This window comes from Diceros bicornis, chromosome 33 (genome assembly GCF_020826845.1).
Source record: "Diceros bicornis minor isolate mBicDic1 chromosome 33, mDicBic1.mat.cur, whole genome shotgun sequence".
Classification (NCBI taxonomy): domain Eukaryota; kingdom Metazoa; phylum Chordata; class Mammalia; order Perissodactyla; family Rhinocerotidae; genus Diceros; species Diceros bicornis.
In genome coordinates, this window is record NC_080772.1 from 6,156,042 (window position 1) to 6,177,496 (window position 21,455).

The 21,455-nt window shown below is 39.0% G+C and overlaps 1 protein-coding gene across 1 annotated transcript in view; it reads right to left on the bottom strand.

The window, feature by feature from the left end:
- Window positions 1-1,690: 1,690 nt before the first annotated feature.
- Window positions 1,691-21,455, bottom strand: part of ST18 (ST18 C2H2C-type zinc finger transcription factor) — a 60,084-nt gene continuing 40,319 nt past the window's right edge. Inside the window, exons 10-18 of the mRNA XM_058529005.1 lie at window positions 20,458-20,520; window positions 19,574-19,642; window positions 17,001-17,063; window positions 16,819-16,899; window positions 15,647-15,868; window positions 13,202-13,290; window positions 6,381-6,484; window positions 4,306-4,449; window positions 1,691-2,070 (exon numbers count right to left, since the gene is read on the bottom strand). Of these exons, the coding sequence (XP_058384988.1) occupies window positions 1,930-2,070; window positions 4,306-4,449; window positions 6,381-6,484; window positions 13,202-13,290; window positions 15,647-15,868; window positions 16,819-16,899; window positions 17,001-17,063; window positions 19,574-19,642; window positions 20,458-20,520 (976 nt within the window). The 3' untranslated portion in view covers window positions 1,691-1,929. The remainder of the gene's footprint in view (window positions 2,071-4,305; window positions 4,450-6,380; window positions 6,485-13,201; window positions 13,291-15,646; window positions 15,869-16,818; window positions 16,900-17,000; window positions 17,064-19,573; window positions 19,643-20,457; window positions 20,521-21,455) is intronic.

Sequence of the window (21,455 nt, forward strand, 5' to 3'; positions counted from 1 at the left end):
TATTTAGCAAATTAAACCTTTGTCTTTGTAATAAGTGAACTCATTTGTATGTATCTATCAAGTACTGTATAGCAAAATGTTTGCAAGTACATACCTTTAATAGAAAATTTTGTTTGGTGTCCCATTTATAATAGACAGCACATATGGTAGCTCTTTTTCCTTTTAAATTGATTTTTAAATAAACACCGTTCCTACCTAAGAACAGACATCTCATTTTCACTAAACTAAGATTCAAGGGTTCAAATGAACCCCAAACCAAAGATCAGCCCCACTTAATACATAGCAATGACCACAGTGTCATGGAGTGGAATTACTGTTCATGGGACTTTTAATTTGTGCAGGTTACAGTAACAGCAGTGGAACATATCACGCCTGTGAGTGCCGTCACAGTCAATCTACATCTCCATGAGGCTAATAAAAAATAAACACTTTCGTTATAGCACAGAAAATTAAGCCCACACTAAGTTCAAGTGTCCATTTACACGGAGGCACATTGCACACGAGGTGTGTGTGCACACCAAAAAGGCAGTTTAGCTGGTTGTCTATACCTTTTTCTTAAAAAAAATAAATATAAAAAAACTTTTGAAACAATGCTTAACTACTTTACAATCCCTGAAATAGACATTGCCTTTACTACAGCAACTACTAAACTCTGATCCATCCAGAAATTCAAGATTGCAGCTCAATTTTACATGGGTGTGAGTGTCTGTGAGTGTGTATATGTGGGTGTGTGCCCGTGTGTGAGTGTGTATACTTTGTAGCACTTGTAGTTCTGCAGAAAGATTTTGATCAAATTGAAAGTTGTCTTGTTGCCTAAGGAGGGTGAACAATGTTACCAGTGTTCAAAGTAATTATTCAGATCAGAGTAACATTTTTTCACCTGTTACTATATTTTCCATTCCTTTCCAGTCAACCCAGTAAGATAAATGCTATTTCAGGGGATATGGTATCTACAAAATTTTCGATTTGGATGTGTTTGTATTTGCTCAGTACAAATCTACATCAATATTGTCACTTGTATATTATACCAACATATGGCAAGAAAGCCTGGCTGGTCACATCAAGTCTTATTTCTTGTCTTGGGATAAGAGTTGCCAACTATCTGATATGACTTGAAAAACAAACAGACAAATTTGCATCACTAACAAAGCTTATGTTTTTTAAAACGTTTCAAATAAATAATTCATATTAACTAAAACCGTACAGCTAAGTTGAATACTTTGCTGATTGCTATATTTAATTATTGCTAACAAATTCTGAACAGGCCGTCTCCCAGTGTACTGTGCTTCTGTGAGCGTGTATGCCCGCTAGTGGGCGCCATTTACCTTCTTATGCCTTCCAAACATCTCACCACACGCCGGTTGATAAATACAAAGCCAGTGAAGGGGGAAAGAAGTGTGCAATAAAAATCAAACTGGAGCATAGTGCAGTCCTTAAACAAGGATTTCCTTCATACTTTTTTGTTTTCTCATTTAAACACAGCAAGATACGTCATTTGAGAATAGTATTTCTATTTAAATTCTATTGGAAAATAAATTAATAAACACACGTGTAAAAATATGGCAGACTTCAAAATGCAGTTAAAAGATAAAAAACTCTTTGATTAGAAATAAATAAAATATAAAAATGTCACATTTATTTTACATTACTTTACAAAAAAAAAAAAAACCAAAAGAGTGCAATGAAGAAATAAAAGAAAAACATATGAAAATAAATAAGATCTAATATTTGACTGCATTGCTTTTAATCTACAGAGTCTATCATAGTTTTTCTTTCTTTTTATGTCAGCTGGGGGAAAAAAAATTAGTGCAATGTTGCAATTGTAAATGCGGTACAGCAACCTACGTGCCTTAGCAGCACAGGAGCCCCTGGCAGATCCGTCTGTATCACTGCTGTTGCTGATTTTGGTTGCCCGGCAGCGCTGCACTCCTACACATGGATGCCCTTCACTGCCTGTTTGATACTTTCCAGCAGAGCTTTGCATTCCGGGGAATAGTCCCGTTCCAGATTGCTGTACATGTCTGTGAGTGTATTCACATATGCTTCAAAATTCTGCTCACTGATAGGCCCCTAAATGGAGACAAGACACATTGAACCAATCACAGCAATTCAGGCTGAGGCAAAAGCAGGACCACGTAACACAGCAGAGCACCAGTGACTTCGGAGTCGGGCAGAGGGTGAGGATCCACGTGACTGTGGACTTTGGGCAGATGGAAAGAGGCTGTGTGTGTGTGGACTTCATCTGCTCACTCTTTACTCAATTAACGGTATTAGCTGATCCATCATACAGCATTTTGTGGTCAGCTTGGAGCCACATAAAGTAGATGTCTGGCTGCTGAGCTGGACCCCTCAAACTGCCCCCATTTCTCGAGAGGCAGCGTCAGCTTCAACTGCACGTGCTCAGCACAAAACAGACCTGCTGCTGGCAGCAGGTGAACGTCGAGGAGGCTGGGGAGGAAGGCTTTGCTTGTACCAGATGGTTCCTTTAACAGCACTGGGTTGGAACTTAAGGAATTTAAGATGTGAGCAAGTCGCTCACTAACCAGTTGTCTGGTGAAAAATTGTCCTCTTTCATCCTCAGACACCTCTTTGTCCATTATTCCCTTGCAGCATCATTGTAGTATACTTTTTTACTTCTCTGTGTTTCCAGGGAGAATATCAGATTCACACAATCAGGGTCTGCTCATCCCTTATTCTTTTTGTGTGTTTTGGTCTCTCCTTTGCCTAATGTGGTGCTTCAAAGAGAATAGACATTCTGTATGTGGAAATTGCACGCAAGGGTGAGAGGAAATGAATGACACACAGGGAATGCTACTCATCATTTTTTGGTGCCTCCGTTTTCCCATCTTTTTGAAAACAGATGACATATGCCTTACTTACTTCACAAAATGCTTGGAAGAAAGGACTTGTAAAAGGCCTAAATACTGTAGATATTAAGGATATTATTGTTATTGTTGCTATTTAAGGTAGGATTTCTAAATTTGAAGAGTATCTTGTGCTCAGCAAAGTTCTGATCTAAACTATCAGTGTTGTCTAGCTGTGGTTTTCTGTTCCCTTTTAACTTCTGCCTTTGCTGAGTCACGTGTTTCTTGGAGAGTCACATAACTGGCCAGGACCCAGCTGGCAGAGTGGATAAAGGCCATGCTGTAGAGCCAGCCCCACCTGACTGGTGCTTGCTTTGAGACTTTGATTAAATTGTGTAAACTCCCTGAGCCTCATGTGCCTCACCTGTAGGATGGGAATGCCAATGCTCAGTCTTTGGTGCTTTTGTGAATGTTCAGTGTGATTAGCCCCAGAAATTACCACTAGAGTGCCCTGTATGGTAACTACACAAAGTACAAGTTTTCTTGTAAGGCAACGATTACTTTTATGGCACTGGCGAAGGAAAAAATATTAAGGAAAACAAATTTGAAGTATGAGTTAAACATTAATAAATAATATCACAATAATATCCAATAATTACCTTAATACTGGCCATAAAGTAATAATTTATTTTCCTTTATATTCTTTATTATTACATTATTGATTTTTTAAAATTATTGATTTTCTTTAATGTCAAAAGACACATTTGGAATTGGTTAAGACAAGGGCTCTATGCTGGGAAATTGGGTAAATTGAGGGATTTATTGCTTTCAGGAAAACCAGTTAAATTGCCGCTTCTTTAAACCATTCTTTGTATAAAATACGTAGCTTTAGAAACCTTGTTCTAAAAATGCACACATTAAGGAAATTAAAAGTATTCAACAATGTAGCCCCACTTCCAGATGCTTATTGTGTTTATGAAAATGTAAAGGAAACTAATTTTTTTATGAATTTTAAATAGTTGCCACACCTCAAATATGTGTTTAGATTTTGGAAATAAGGATACCTTGCTCACTTTTGTGCTTTTTATTCCATATGAGGAGAACTGAAGTATGTTCTTCATACTTCAATGTAAAGTATAAAGGAAGCAGCAAGTTAAAAATTTTTTTTTAGTTCTTGAGTTGGGTAGATGATGCAAACAGCCGGGTCTCAGATTTTGTAAACCTGTAAGCTTTCTATCTGGAAACAAATTTTTAGCAAGGGAGCTTTGGCCTCCAACTTTCATATTACACTATAAAACAAGTTTCAAATAAACACTCATCTTTAAATGACTCCTACAGTGTAAAAACCCTTGGCCTTAATGTAATTTAAATGTACCTATCCATCATGTTCCAAGGAGGGAGGTCACTGCAGGTCATACATGATGAGGCGTGGTCCCTGGGATTGCACAGTGACACTGCAAACACTTGCAATGGAGCAGCCACGTTCTGGCCCTGGACTTACCATCTGCGGGAGCTGGATGTCGGCAAGGCTTGAAATGAGAGCTTGGCTCAGACCCGCCAGCTCCTTCAGCAGGCTCTCATTGTTCTGTTCTATAAGTTTGTTCTCCTCCTCTATCGTCTTTAAGTTGCTCTCCATAGATGTGATCTGAAGTGGAAATAACTTGGGAATATGAGAAGTAGGGTTTGGAAGGAGTACAAAGGGTTTGCCTCTGAAGGAAAATGTATCAACTGAATCTAAATGCCAAGGAATGTATACATTGTAACTTCTCTTCACAAAACTGCAACCCCATCATATTGCTCTAAGTTTGGGAATCACATTTCCAAATTTATTTCTTTAGCCCACACTTCTCTCATGAATTGCAGATTCCACGTCTCCACATGGCTATTTGATGGATATCTTAAGCTCAGTATGTTCAAGAGCAAACCTTTGCTATTTCCCTCAAACCTCCTCCATACACAGTCCTCTCCTTCCCAGTTGATAGCAACTTCAATGTTGCTCAGGCCCTCGAGGTATCCCTGATGGCTGTCCTTCTCTCACACTTCAAGTCCACTGAGTTCCTCCTTCAAAATGTCCAGGATGGGATGACTATACCCACCTATACTGCTGCCCCCTGGGCCCAGCTGCCAGAGTGACTGTGACTGCCTTTTCATGGGCGGCCCTGTGTCTGGCTTTGCCCCATGCAATCTCTTCTTGGCCTATTCTCAACACAGCTACCAATTTTAGTCTCTTAAAATGTAAGCCAGAATGTAGGTCAAAAGTGATCATGTTAACCATTGACTCAAAACCCAATAATGGTTCATTCAGAATAAAAACCAAGGTCTCTAAAATAGCCTAGCAGGCTCCGCATGCTACCTCTGGGACTTATCTCCTAGGATTCCCCCAGATCACTCACCTGCAGCCATACTCACTCTGCTATTTTTCAAAACTCTGGGCTTTCTCAAGGTTTGGGGTTTTGCACTTGCTATTTTCACTGTTTGAAATACTCTTCTCCTATACCTGTTTGGCTAACTCCCTCAATTCCTCAAGTCTCTGTCAAAATGTTTCCTTCACCCTGAGGCCTCGCCTGACTATCCTATTTTATATTGAAATCTGGCTGCTTCTCCCCAGCCCTTTCTCTCATACAACGTAATTTACGATTTTTTTGTTATTGTCTGCCCCTCCTTCTAGAATTTAAACTCCATGAGGACAGAGGCCTTTGCTTTCTTCACTAATGGTTCACGAGAGGCGTTCCCGTGGTTTGTAAACCGACGCATCAAGCTGTTTTTGTAGACCTGATGGCTATGAGTAGGCGATTATGACACTGGGCACGCTGGGTAAGGAAACCAAACTTGCATTTCCGGTGGACTAAACCCTCTGTCTTAAGCTGCTGTGAAGGAGGACTTCTGAGAGGCAGTATCACGGTGGTCTCAGAACCCTACGTTTCAAGAGCGGACAGAGGGAGAAAGATACTTCAGCCTGTACTTTGTTTCGCTATTCTTTCCCTTCTGACTTGTTGCAATAGAGTCATTGTCAGTGTTTTAAAAAATCCTAGACTGAACTTTTAATTTCCATTTGGATAAATTTAATCAGGGATGGGGCAGACCTTACATAGGAGAATGCAGAATTGAGAAATTGGTTGGATTTTCAGTAAAGAATCTATTCAGGAAAATCTCCAAAAAAGATCGTTTCTAACAAATATTGACCCATTTAGAGGTGTTCTAGAAAAATTAGATTAAAAAAGTTGCTCTGTTTTACTTGAATTTTGAATAAAACTAAGTACTCTCATATCTTCTCATGACAATTTCTCTAAGGCACCATATGCCCTACAGGACTCTGTAATTATAGAATGATCTGCTCTATTTGCTTATAAAGATGCACCCAATGCAAAAACATGAGTAGCTTTGCCTACAGCTATCAAATTAATGACGCCCCAGGGTGATCCGCTTATTCAAGTTTTTATAATAATTGTCTAATCGAGACATGCTCAGTATCATTGCAAGATAACAGTATACTTTTTACCACAAGGTTTAACAGTCCAGTGTTTTGCCTTCACTAAAGATTATGATTACTGTAAAGATAACTTTCTGCGTTTTTACCTGCGTCTGAAGTTTCATCATATCTGCTTCAATTTTAAGGTTGGATTCGTTCAATTCCTTTATTTCTTCATCCAAATGCCTAATTTCTTCATCACTCTCTAAACCTGTAAAGAATCATACTATCTTAGTTCAAAATGAAAATATAAGACTGTGACAAATCTGAGTCATTTTACATTTAATTTGTGGTTTGTGAAGTGAAAATTAGTTTAATTTGAAATATTGAATTTTTACTGAAATCCATATCCAAGATTCTAAAGAGGTGGGTAAGAGGAGTCGTAGGATTTAATTCCCTTGTAAGAAAAAAGGGTGGATAGATGTACCACCATTTACCGTCGCTTCCTTATGTTCCAGGTATGCTGCTAGACACGTTCATGTTCGTAAATGTTCTCTCACTAAAACTTCACTGCGCCCTGTGGGGCATGTTCCACTATACCCTGTTCACATATGAAGACACTGAGCCTTCGAAAGGCTAAATGAGGCCTCTCTAATCACCGACAGAGGCTATACAACCTGCCTGAGTCCAAAGTAAGAGGCGGAGCTGGGACTGAACTCCAAAGCCCAGGCATTCTCTCACACACAACACTGCAAGGACAGCGAGACGAGAATGATGCGGATCAATCGTATATCTGTCAACTGAGGGGACCTTAGGACCATTATCAGAGGCTGGGGTGCTGGGAGGTGGGGTAGAGTCCGGGCCACACCATTTGAGCTCTCTACATGGACTTGGATAAGGAGCAAATGCGATCTGGAGAAGAAACGTGGGCTTTGGAGTGTGAGTGCTGGCCTTGACTTTTGTTCCTGAACTTGGGCAACTTACTTCTTTGTACTTCAGTTTCTTTGTCTGTAAAATAGGCAGAAAATCTATGTTATGAGGATTAATGCAATAAAATATAAAGTGCTGAACACGGAGTATGCTCTCAATGAACAGGAGTTATTTTCCCATCACTATTTTATAGAAGGACTATGAATACATTTTAAAGATTTTAAAAAGCTGGGACTGGTAGCTAATACTGTGGATGCCAGAAGCAGGATTTAGGTAATCTCAACAGTCCAGAATGATGAATCTAAACCAAAGAGATGACAATTAAGAGGGATAAACTTTGGCATTTAGATTTAGCAATATTGATTTCATGAGAGCAGGATGGGGAGACTTGACAATTTGAAAGAGATCTAGGCTCTTACACTTTCCTGGGGTTACTAATCTGGAAAATAGTTCATTATCTACTGAAGATGCACTTCCCCTGCTCTATGACCCAGCAGTTCCAGTCCTAGGTACACACCGGTTGCACGCGTCTATTAGGAGGCATGCACAAGATGTACAAGGCATACTGTTCACAAAAGCACAACGTGGAACAAAGCCACATGCCCGCCGAAAACGGGGATGGCTCTTAGCAATATAATGGTAAGAGAAGAAAGTAAGCCCTGAAAGGTTACATACAGCATAATAAAACAGGTGGCTGTTTTGTAGGTACTTATTGTTTTATTAAAAGAAACTACCTACCTAAACAAAAGTGGACCAGTCAAGAGAATGTGTCATAAGACTGAACTAAGACTGGGCTCCAAGATTCAACATAAAAGAAAAGCAGACCACCAACAACCAAGATGGAGGTATTTTAGTACCTAGGTCAACTTGAATATGAGGCAACAGTTTGACAGCTACTAAGAAAACAATTACCCAGGACTACACCAAGGGAAGCAGGATTCACTCTGCACCAGCCGGCGGTATCTGGAGAATTGTGTTGCATTCCGAGCACCATATTTTACTGGCTAGTACTCTGGCAGAGGAATCTTCTCTCAGACAACTGGGATTGAAATATTGGTTTTCAACAACTTCAGGGAGCATAGAGTCTCAATTATACAGGTATTTTGAGTGCTATCAGCACTTGAAATTTTTCTGATTTGAGCAAATAAAAACTTCTATTGCTATATTTCTTTGACATATTGTCTTTCCTTTCTGATCTTTGGAATAAAATTCCACTTCAGGGAATGGTATTTTCTTACGTAATATCTGATGAAGCAGACAATAAACAAGGAAACACTCATAAAATATGAAGGGCTATGAAGGAAACAAGCAGGGTGCCATGAGAGCCCTCATTGGAGAAGACTCATTTAATCTGAGACTTTACTGATACGAAAGAGGCAGGCGTGTGAAAAGGTGGAGGAAGCAGAAAGCACAAAGGTGGGGTGGGAAGGAAATGGGAAGCTCTGCTCTGGGACTGTAAGAAGGTGCTCCTGAGTGGAGGCACAGGGAGTGAGGGGAGCTGGTCATGGCGGATCTCACAAGGAGCTTGGGTTTATTCTAAGCGCAATGGGAGCTAGTGAAGGATGTTAAGTAGGAAGTGATGTGATCTGGCTGACTTTTCAAAAGCATAACTGAGATTTTTGAGCAGAGAGTGGATTGAAGGGGAGACAGAGCAGAAGCCAGAAGACCAGTTAGGAGATTATTGCTGGGGTCCTGGCTAGGTCCATAGCAATGGAAGTAGGAGGAATAGAAGTGGACTAAAGATAAAACTTGTAGATAGAATTTGCAACACTTGAGGGATTGGAGGAAGGGGGTGAGACAATGGAAGAACCAAGGATGACTACCCGTTTCTGCTCGAGCAGCTGGGAAACTAGCGGTGCTTCTGGGATAAGGAAGACTCAAGGAGCAGCAGCTTGCAGCAGGAAAATGAAGAGTTCAATTTTGACTAAATTATGGATGCCCATGAGAAGACTCGTTAGGCCAGAGCTTGGGTTCTCGGTACTGAGATCTAGTTAGGATTACATTTCCCTGACGCCCAATGTGAGTGAAGACACTCAAGCCTCTTAATCAAGATGGGACCATTTGGAAGACAATAACAAAAGGCCCCTGGAAGCCTATGGGGGAGGTATGATTACGAGATGGGACCTCAAAAAAGAAACATGATAGAATCTAATATATATCAGGCACTCCATAAATTCTCATGAAATTAATAAATGAATGAACTAATGTTTTCATTATGATTTCTGGTATTTGGGGAGATATTTTAGCCCAGGAACAAATTCAGTCAATCTCTTTGAAATTTTTTTCCATGAATACATTACCTTATCTATTTCCACTGAGACACTCATCTGCCAACCTCGTCTCCATACATACAGTCTTTAAGAGCCTTCACCATTTAGTGGAGCTGAGAGGATGCCACAGATTGTGAATTTCACACTGCACTTGCAAATGCTAACTCATTTGATTCTCTTGAGGATCCCGTGAGGTAGATACACTTATTACCTCATCTGTGGATGGCAAAACCAAAGCATGAAGAGCTGGGATTCAAAGCACAGGCTCTCTGGGTTCCCGAATATGTTCTCTTAGCCATTATAATGCTATCTTTACTCACGGATATTTAATCTGTTTTGAAAGTATCAATAAAATGTGTGCACTGATGTTCCTTCACAGATAGACTTATGAGAGAATATAGAGTAGAATGTAGAGTATTGGATTAGACTAGCTAGGTATTGCTGATCAAGGAAACCATATAAACTTTCCACTGATATTTTACTGAACTAGTCAATGGCCTTGTTTCTTTATAGAGTCTACCTATTTAAAAGCAAGAGAATATGCTTTCTTTACATTCAATAATTCTAATTTTTACTTGGTACAAATCTATGCCTAATTTACATAATTAGGGATTATATAATTGCTAATAATATTTTCTTTATAAATTTATAAGTGATGTATCTCTGATAGATAGCAGGTATACTCAACTTAGAAGGGGCTTAAAGTAGTTATTTTTTTCATATTATACAAATGAAACAATTCTATTATATTTCAAACAAATTAGATTACATTTTGCGAGTGAACCTTTTTTAATACCGTGTTTACAAACTAAAAATTTTACTTTTTTTTTTACTTAGGGGGAAATGAGTTAATGTAAATTTGACTATTTTAGTTCGCAAAGGGGAAAGGAGAGTTAATATCCAGAAAGGAATGATGTATCACTAATTTAGAACATGCTACTTTGCCACAGGAGAAGAACTAGAAGGATCTACTAACTGTAAGAACATATACGCAGGTCGACTATCATAACTTTTACTGGTCCCTACAAAGAATAGAAAGGCAAGCATTTGTTCATGTACGGATGATCTAATTTTATTATCAAAGATAGTAATGGTCTTGGGCCGGTCCTGTGGCTTAGTGGTTAAGTGCGTGCGCTCCGCCGCTGGCGGCCTGGGTTCGGATCCCAGGCACGCACCGACACACCGCTTCTCAGGCCATGCTGAGGCCGCGTCCCACATACAGCAACTAGAAGGATGTGCAGCTATGACATACAACTATCTACTGGGGCTTTGGGGGAAAGATAAGTAAATAAAAAATAAAATTATTAAAAAAAAGATAATAATGGTCTTAAAAAAATTAGTGTGGCAATTTAATTATAGCAAGGATGGAGAAATGAAGATCAAGTCTTCTAAAATTAATGTAAGTATTTTTGGTATAGAACTTCCATGTTTTAACTGGTTTGTAGGTAAGATTCTCCTAACATGTTTCCTAATTCAACAATTGCATGAATGATTTGTACCTAGTTTAAATTAACATAGTACACCAAGAAGTTTAAAGTCGTATGCACTTTGATTTTATTTTTATTGATTGAAGGAATGTTGGGTTACACCTGCTTTATAAGCCATCCAGGGAGCAACTACTGCAGCCAAGCTTTAGGTGGGGGACTAGGGGATGGAGAGTTGTCAGAGCAGACCTTGTATCACTTTAGGTCCTGCGTGACCCTCAAGTGATGACCAGTCTGAACTCAGGTGGGTGTTTCTTCATGCACAAGTTTTTGTAAGTTCTCAAGCCTCTAGCTCCTTAGATTGTGAAAACACATAATTTTCCAGTTTTCTTGCCCACATAGAATCACTGCACTTCAGACCCTTGTCAATGTGTGCCCCCTGTCTCACTGCTGCTCCACATCCTTTGAAAGCTCAACTGAAGATGCTGGACTTCTAAAGGACCCTTCGAAGGGCGTGTGTTCAGTCCAGCTGCTCCTAGATACTGTAACAGTTTCCCAGCGGTTCCGCTAGACCAGCAGAGGTGTGTGGCACAGGCACTCTGTAAGGCTTCATTGTAATTTGCTGTAATGCAACAGCTTACTGTCCTGTTCTGTCTTTATCAAGAGCAGCCTGTGGCATGTGTTACATTTACTATATAGGTGCTGGTGTTCTCACAACGAAGACTCACAGAAAGTATTTCCTTCTCACACTCAGTTCCAAAGAGAGTTTTGCTCTGAATTTACTTACTGACAGTGTGAGTCTTCTAGAGATTACATTTTCCTTTTGCTTTGGCTTCTAGAAAGCTGAAAGTCAAATCTGAGATCCTTTTTCACCCACTGAAAGGGCTCGCTCCACATATTCTTTTACTATCTTCAGGCTTGCCCCATCTTGCTTTCTTATCTTTCATTTTCTTTTGTCTCAATTTTTGAATTAATTTGTGAGTAACTTTCTTTTTTGTAATGTAGCTTTGCACTTCCCACCCTTTAAATATTGCTTGAAATAAGGTGATGTATAAATAAATAAATATTAAATTTTGCCAATTTCACAGAAAATGTGCTGAGGCATTTGAGGAATGAGGAGTATTTCCAAGGAACAAGGAAAGCATCTGGAGAAAGAACTATTACTGAGCCTCTGAATATGGGAAAGAATGGGGAACGCAGCCCCGTCGCTAACAGCCAGCGCTTCTGTTCCTGCTCCGCACTCGTGAGCGCCCGCGGAGGGGAGCAGGCCCTACGGGGCCACTTTAAATAAAGCCTCTGACGGCAGATGAGGCCTCAGAAGGACAACAGCAGGAGGCCTGAGCGATTGCCTCCTCCCTCAGATATTGTATATCTTCTTTTTTTAAAAATCACACACTAATTTAAAAGATTGAGGAATACTTTCAGAGAAGTAAAGCAACAACAGTTAAAAGTCCCCAACTCAATTCTAGTCATGTGCTCAAGACGCCGTCAACCAAAATCTCCAAAGCACAAGAAAAGCTTTGTCATGTTCTCAGACGCTGTAGTGTGGTCTGCAGTGAGAACAACACACGCCTGAGATAAAGCCGACGGCGAGTCTTAGGAAAGTGCTCGAGAATCAAAGGAAAACGGAAGGATGCAAATACGGAGCTTGGAAACCGTATGTTCACGTTGATAAGGAATTGACGCTAAGGAACACGTAGGGAAATATAGACGTAGATGCTAAATTTAAACCTGGATTCACCATAAGAAAACATTTTGAGTATGGGCCAGCCCTGGTGGCCTAGTGGTTAAGTTCCGCACATTCCACTTTGGCGGCACCGGTTGAGTTCCCGGGTGCAGACCTACACCAGTCATCTGTCAGTGGCCATGCTGTGGTAGTGGCCATACAAAAAGAGGAAGATTGTCAGCAGATGTTAGCTCAGGGAGAATCTTCCTCAGCAAAAAAAAAAAAAAAAAAAAAATCATTTTGAGTATACAACAAAATTTAAGGATTCAAATATAGATGCCAGAAACTGTGTTTCTTGAAATCTGATAGAGGGCTTACACCAGGAACACACACATATATACATGCATGTTCAAGTAAAAAACTCTCATTGTGAAGACAAAGGACAGCGTATCTCAACCCATCAAGTATCATTGCTTGATTTTCTCTGTTAGAGATCCTCATTAAAAAGTAAGGAAAATAACCACGAAATTGCTTTTGAGATAAATTATAGTTTTAGCTCAAATTTGAAGAAAGCTTCCTTCTTGCATATGGAAATCACCCTTTCCCTACAGAAGATAATTTGGTATGCAGAACCCTCTGGGGAGCCACACTCTAGACCTCAGTGGGGATGGTCACCTCCAGCCACATGCTCTTCTCACCTCCAGTTGCTTTGAGCTTGATGGTCATTAGCTCTTCTGAGACCTTGCTCTTTTTGAGGGCTTGTGCATTTAGAGGACATCCAGATAAGCTGTGAAAATAGAAATTATACAGATATGTGAAACATATTGTTTCTTATAAAAATTAAAAATATTTATTCACTACTAAGTCTTTGCCTGCCTGCTAATTACATTATAACCTGCAATCTTTCTGTAGAAAGTAACAAGCAAATGTCTATTAAAACAAAAGCAAAAGGCCCTGAAATAATGTAGAAATATTTTGTATTTTTTTTTTCTTAATCAAAATACAAATAGCTACTGCTGATATGGTCATTTAATTAGTTTTGTTTAAATGTTACTATGCTGCATTCATATAAGTGCCTTTCTTTAGTATTGGTTACTTTATTTTCTGTAAAGCTAAAACTGTACATATATATTATGAATAAGAATTGTTCCAATTTAGTCAAAATTCCATGAGTAATAAAGTAGAATCTAGCTCTTCCTGTCTTTATACATGCTATAGTCTGATCTTTGCAGAATGACTCAAATTAATACAAATCCCAAACAATAACCACCCTCCCACGGTAAATTCAGTTTGGGTATGGGAAAGTGTCTAATTTATTCTTTAACTTTTAAAACATTATTTTCATTAGAATAATCTCTACCCTGGAAGGAGAAGGAAGGGAACCGCTGTGGGTGTATTCAGCCGCACCCACTGGCGGCAGGGCATGTCCTGGAGGGGTGCTCGGCACGGCTTCTCTCTCTCAATGTCAACTCTTGTATTTAAATTGCACCAAAATGATAACGACATTGAGCAAAACTTGTTTTCTTTGGTATATGATCAGATGATTTTGTTGTTCTAAGCAGCCATATTCTTCACCAATTTTTGCCACTCAGCATTGTGTTCTGAAATTCACCCCTGCTGGGCCTTCATCTTCACCGATGAGTGGCGGCCCCCCATGTGGATACTCGAATTTATTTACGCACTTGACTATCAGTGGGCACGTGGGCTGTTTCCACTTTGGAGTTAGCAGAGCAGTGCTACCACACACACTCTCAGATGTGTCTCCAGGCTCACTGTACAGGAGATTCTCTGGGGCGTAAGCCTAACAGCTCAGCGGCTAGGTGGCAGGGCACATTCGTTTGCTCATTTTCAACCTGACTCTTCAAAGGCAATTTGCTTCCTCAAATGGCTCTACCAATTACCCTCCCACCTGCAGTGCCTGAGAGGCCCTGTTGCTCCACAGCCTCACCAGGCTTTGGTGTCATCATTTAAAACTTCTACACCAGTTTTAAAGACAATTCTGTTGTTGCTAACTGAGGGATGTGCTCACCATAGTACAGCGCTAATATTTCGTTATCAGTGTTAAAATGGATATTACTGAGTCCAGGATAAGAAAGTAAACTACTGTGCAGTAAATGTGCTATTAGGCACACTTGATTTGTTACTATTGTTCCTGAATATGAAATGACGATTCAAACTCAGAATAAAAGTGTGCGCTACTGTGGATGTGACTATGCATTTGAAAACCATCAAAAAACAAGCCACTTAAAAGTTCAGGTTTTCTACATAAGCAGGTGTTGCTGCATATCCACTTACATCAGTAATTCCTAAAAGCTTTCATTTTCTGATACCATCGATATGTATCTTTAAAACTGCACAAAATGTCAAAATGCCCAGCTTTGCTCATACTTGCTTAGCGCTCATAAGCAAAGCATCAGGGTTCCCTACAGCTTCATAGAATTTCAGTCCGCATTATGCGCAGTGGCCGAGGGCTCCCATTGACTGGAGAACTGTGTAGTGAACCTTCTAGCTCCTTCCTTTAGGTAGAATGTGAACCAAAGAGCTGAGCTAAGATCACTGTTCCCGACAAATGGCTGGGTTGAAATACACGACACTCAGTGACAGAGGAATTAAGTCATTGTGAGACTATAAAGGGTTTTCTAAATCTCTCATCCTGTTGTACACTTAGCAGTCACTGTGTCATTTTCTTTCTGGCTGTTGGGGATGAGTCACATCTTCCCAGCAGCAAAATAACTACAATTTGGCCTGAAATTGAGCCAGTTCACAAGAAGAAGGGAGTGATATAAATATGTAAAGTGAAAGTTTACAATTACACAATATAATAGAGTAGATATCACCACTTGGAACTGAAGGGAACCATTAAAAGACTGAACCATTAAAAAATCGCAGCATAAGCAATATTTTAGAATACAAAAAACAAATGCACAGTTTCTAGAGCACTTGAAAATTGTGTAGTGAATTCTCAGAAATAGAGGAAATAACAGTTTTCATTCCTCAAACTAGTCACAAATCTATCTTGGAAGACTCATTGTTATAACATCTAAAGTGCCATGATATATGGCCTTGAGGAGGGTTCCTCCCCCACAAAGCAACCTAGGTGACAATCACAACAACACAACAACAAGACAGAGAACAAATGTTACCTTCTGTGGGTGACAAAAACATTATTTACATGGCCCAGCCCATTGCAGCCTGGCAAGGGACAGTGTGGTAGTTCTTGTTTGTTCAGTTTCCAGGAGAGGGGGGCCCCATTGAGAGGATTCTCCTTCTGTCTCTTGGCAGCCAGGGGACAGCCAGAAGCTGTGCGGTGGGATGTGTATTTACCTGATATGTGACCTTGGCCGTCACACCCTATCACAGGACATCTAGAGAGACACAGCAGAGACATTACCAGCTGGAAGAGACGTGAAGCGCTGTAACTGAGTGAATAAGGAGGCAGTGGCGGTTCTATACTATCCAGAAGGCAAATGGCGAAATGATAGAGTTTTAAAAGATGCTGTGGTAACAAGCAAAACAGCCATGTACTAGCAGTAATAATAATCCACAGGCTCTGAGCTAAGCAATTTTCATGCATTGTCTCATGTAATCTTCACCACAAACTTCCTGGGCAGAGTGTGTTACTATCCCATTTATTGGTGGGGAAAGTAAGGCTCACAGAGCTTAGGTAACTTGCCACCCAGTTAACAAGAAGTGGAGTCAAGTTCATGCCCAGACTTCTTATCTCCAGCCAACCACATAAGCACTATGTTATGTTGTCTCCTAACAAAGACCAAAGGCATAAAATGTTAACTGCCTTGCCCTATGTCACACAGCACACCGTTCATAGAACTGGAATTTTGGTTTCCAAATGTCTAAATATTGTATTTAGAAATGTTGTAGAGCAAGCAATTTAAATTTCTACATCTACATCTGCATATATCATCTGAGACTTGGTAGTATATTTCTCAGAGAAGGGAATTCAATTCAGATAAAATTTCATCTTGAGCAAAATTAAAGTTTCAGGGGAAAATGCTGCCATATTTGTTATTCTATAGCACTTCCACAATGCTACTTTCCTTTAAAACAATTGGAAAAAGTATGAACTTCCTTCTTTTTCTTTTGCATTGTCAAAGAACTGTGGAAACATAGATAGGAATGGGAAATCCTTCTCGAATTTCCAAACGCTCTAACTGCTGCTTTAAGGGTACTTGGGTTTGATAGGGTACCCCATCCCTGAAACTCAGTTGATGCTCAGTTGCATCCCAACCAACGTTCCACCCAATACACCATAAGCTACAGCTGGCCCTCATGCTGCGGCCTCAGTTGTCGCACTTACTTGAGTTCAGGGTCTTCTTTTTCTTCCTTTGTAGGAGTCATTTTGACACCACCTTTCCTGGCACGAGGGCAGCCGGACAAGCTAAAATATATACCACCAAAGAACAAAACAAAACCACGTGACCTCACTGGCCACTACTTCGGACACTGATTTCCATCTCTCAGAAATGAGATCGAGCCTACCTTCTGTGGGAAGCGTAGTTTCCAGTCACGTGCCCTGAACCGTCACAACCCGGGGTCGGACACCTGAAAACACAGAACAGACTGTGGTGGTGGGTGGTGGGGGGGAGCGGGTCATGACACGTTCAGATAGAACTAAGCAGACGGAGTTGCTTTTTGTGGGACTCTTTTTGCTTAAATATAATTCGTTTTTGGCTAAGAATCCATTTTTAAAGAAAATGTTAAGATATGTAACCATTGGGCGATGCTTGGTAGACAGTGTATTAGTCGTTATCCTATACTCTTTTTTTTCTGTTTTTTTTAAAATCTTATTTTGGAAGGAACCTGAAATTCAGCCCACAACTTATTGCTGGGCTTCTGTCTACATCATGTAAAGTTCTTATTTTTTGCTTAAGAAAAAAGTTTTCCAAATTGTTTTTGCGCATAATTTATTTTCTCTGATATGCTCCACTACCACAATAATCCATCAAATCCAGGTGGACGACGGTGGTACATGTGCCCTCCAGAAACTGACACGTTCATCTAGTTGCCAAAGAATCTAAGTCCTTCGCACCTGGTCTGTTCTGCCTCGTGGCCCAGCTTAAATGGCCTTTTGGAAAGTCAACCATTAAATTTGGAACGGTGAAGGTGAAAGAGGAAAGGGAATCCAATTCTACCTGTAATGCTGATTAGGACGAGGCGTCAAAATACACTGCAGTGCAAAAATTTAGACAGATTCTCACCCTTCTGTTATCTTTTTAAAAAGAATCCCCAATACTAATGAAAACACTGAGGCTGTCATAAAATGTTTGTTATTCTGAAGGTTCTTGTAGACATTATCTTTGTTATTAAAAATTTACTTGTACGCTCATCCTGGTTCAGATTTCTACCCAAACAAGAGTTTAAGAAAAATAATAATCCAAAGAAAAATGTGAATACTATTCCTCTTAAACTCTAACCCACTGAACTTTCATGGAAATGCTTTTATATCTAATCTGAGACAGAAAATAGGGAGTAAATTCTTTTTTGAAAGGAAATATAAAATCAGCCTACATCTCTTCAAGCTACCCAGAGAATCCTGCAGTGGGTCTTTAATCACCATTTAAAGGTATAATATATAGGAATTCTATATCGTAGGAAAGGCTTGACTGCTAGTCTTTTTCTGTTAACATTTTTAGTAAAATAGTAGTTCACTAGCATATTGCAATTATGGAAAAATCTGTGCCAAACAACGTTGTTTTGAAATTCTCCTTGAGTATCTAAACAAGAGGTCAATGAAATGTTCCTTTTTCTTCTTTGTATGGAGAAAACCCAAAGATGTTACTTATTAGGTGGCTGTATAAAACATACAAATACTGAATATTGCCATAGCACCTCTCAATCTACGTTTTCAATATATTATCAATTTTTTTCTAGAAATAATGTTTAGAGAAAATACCTAAGAAAAGTGATAGTTATTATTAAGATATGGCAATGTAGAGGTTTAGAGCAATTGAGTAAGACTGAATAAGTATTGAATAAATAAGATTAAGTATGCCTGGTAGTTCTGTCTTTTCAATCTGTTAATTATTAGTCTCTAGTTAACATTCTTATAGTTCAGTCTAGAAAAATGGCCATCAACAAAATGATTTCCAGAGTCTATAATGACACAATAAATTGTATGTTACCCTTTGAAAGTGAGAAAAGTTGTATATTTCATAGTTCCCTTTATTTCTTGTACTAAAATTCTGAATTTTTATATCTGTTTAATATCATGCCTTCTTTCATAAATTTATTTTTTGTAATTTTTTAAAAAACATCTAAACAAGTTAGAAAATGGAAATACTAACAAAATATTAAGATTTAATATCTGAAATTTTGCCTGTGATTTAGATATCAAACGTTGATTCTATTGTTTATACAAATGTTTTATTAATAGACTTAGTAACACTTGTTTTTCCTAAAATATTATTTGCAAATAAATTTCATTAATTTTGTTTAATGTTATTCTCCTTTCTAAATGTATGCCCTATTATATTTTTTAATGAAATAAGGTGGATTATAACTTTTTATTATTTTATACATAATATAACAAAATATGAAAATAAGTGATAAATTTGGAATAAAAGAAGATGAGAGTGGAAAAAATAAAGTCAATAAGTAAAAAATATACATGTGACTTTGAGATCCTTTAGACTAGGTAGAAATGAACCAAGATTCTGGCTAGCACCCAAGGCAGTCATACAATTCAAAATGCCCATAAGGTAAAATATTATGCAGTTTTCTCCTTGGATGACGAAAATGCTGTGCCATACCTTTACGGGTCTGATTTAGCATATAAATTCTGAAATTAACAGAAAAAGTATCTTGTTTAACTATTACATCATTGTTTTAAAAATTATTGTAAGATACAAAACCCATTAACTAAAACAAGCAAATTAACTAAATTAAGTTACAGTGATTTGGTTTTAGTCATTTGAACTTCTTGATGAGAGACTGTGTTGGTTATAATTTAGTGAGGCACGATTTACCACTCATTAGTGACCACACTGGTCCTGAACCAGGAGAGTCCTACCAGAGGGGACGAAGGGCAAGGAGGTCATGCTTCCAATACTTACTTAAGCTCCTGAGAGTTAGCAGCCATGAGGGATTTTAGAGTCTTATCTGCTAAAGGACATCCAGAAACACTGAAGAGGGATGAGAAAAACAAAAACACACAACACTGACATATACAAATCCAGCTCAAATGGCACCCTGAGTTTGTGGACATACATTATATTTAGTGGTGACTGGGGATTGGGAAAAATAACTAGGTTTGAATCTGGCTTTGCAACTCTAACCAATCTGGACTTGTGGGCACCTCAATTATCTCTCACAGACTAAGGTTTTCTGTTTATCAAATGAAGGGCTTAATCCAATGAGACTTCCCAACTCTAGAATTCAGCAATACAATGATTCCTCACACAGAGTCCATTCCCATTGCATCACCAAGGGATGGTGGCTTAAAGGTTTAAACCAGTGCCCAAAGGGAAAGCAAATCACAGCAATGAAGAAGGTAAGTGGAAAGATTAAACAAGGCCTTTTTGCACTGGTTAGCCTCTCTGACACCTTGACTTGTTATCTGTGCGGCTCTGAGGATGCCGAATCCCACAGGTGAACCATCAACCTGAGTCACTCTGCTGTCTTACCTTGGCTTCACTTGAGTCCCAGAGCTAGACAGAACCGAAGCCCTGACATGGACTCTAACTTTTGGTTTGTAACCTGGACTAAGGATCAGAAAGCCGTTTTTGACCAAAAATCATGATTTCTGTAGCACATAAGTGAAAAGACTAAAGCTTTAATCTAGCTTTATTTCTGAAAAACAGAACAAACGAAAAATCCGCCTAACTCACTCTCCACTTCACGATTCAGATAATATCTTCCTAGATTGGGTGGGAGTAAGTATTTAAATTAGAACAAGATCATGAAAAAGGTGACTGTGCATGACGAGGTCATTAGGTACCTGCGATGGGATGCATAGTTTCCTGTGACATGGCCACTTCCATCACATCCTGGCGTTGGACAGCTGGGTGAATAAAAAATACATAATTAGAATCAAGTGCATTACATGGATTCATTTGCTCTGTCTGATTGGTTATGAGGTAGCTTATCTTTTCAAGACAAGTTAACACAGTACAGGACATGCAGAAGCTAGTGAACTAAATAAGAACCGGTAGGCTAGCTAAAAGAAAACTGGAGTGATCTTCAGCTATTAGTTTTCAGTGTCACATCCAATTCTCTGATTCAAATGATGTAGGGAAGTGATGCTAAAATATATGTCCTAGTGATGTTGTGAGTCAACAAGCAGTGGTGTTTTATTTCTTTGAAAATATAAGTATTATAAGAATAAATATTATAATTCTATGCTTTATAATGATAGTGGCTCTTAGGAATACTGGCACCAATTATATAACAGATTTCAGAAAGGAATTTTTGTGAGTTTTTAAGAGAAAGGCAACATAATAACTTTATAACATTTTGGAAACCATCTGAAAAAGAAGAAAATCTTTGAAAATTCTACATATTACTGGAATGTAAACTGATGTTTTAGATGGGAAAGTTGCTGACAGTACAGAAATAGATAAAAAGTTTTGTTAATAGAGCTTGTGATCAGTTCCATCCAAGGCTTGAACCCAACAAAGACAATTGCTAATTAACCATTAACCTAAGCAGCAGGCTCTCCAGGTGGTCTGCAGAGCACCAGGGTCTGTGCTGGTGCACTTCATTCTATCTCAGAAGCTGGTAAACTCTGTGCATCTTATTCTTATGTATGTTTTAAAAATAATGTTAAGAGGGTAGTTATCCTGAGAAGTTTTGCTTCCATCGTTAATAGAGTCCTTGGTTTCCTAGTCATTTATTCTCCTCGGATGCTTCTCCAAGTTGCTCATTTGGAGTGAGCAGATTGACCCCAGTCAGAGGAAAAATCAGTTACGTCACCCAGGCTTCTGGTTTCCTGTGACA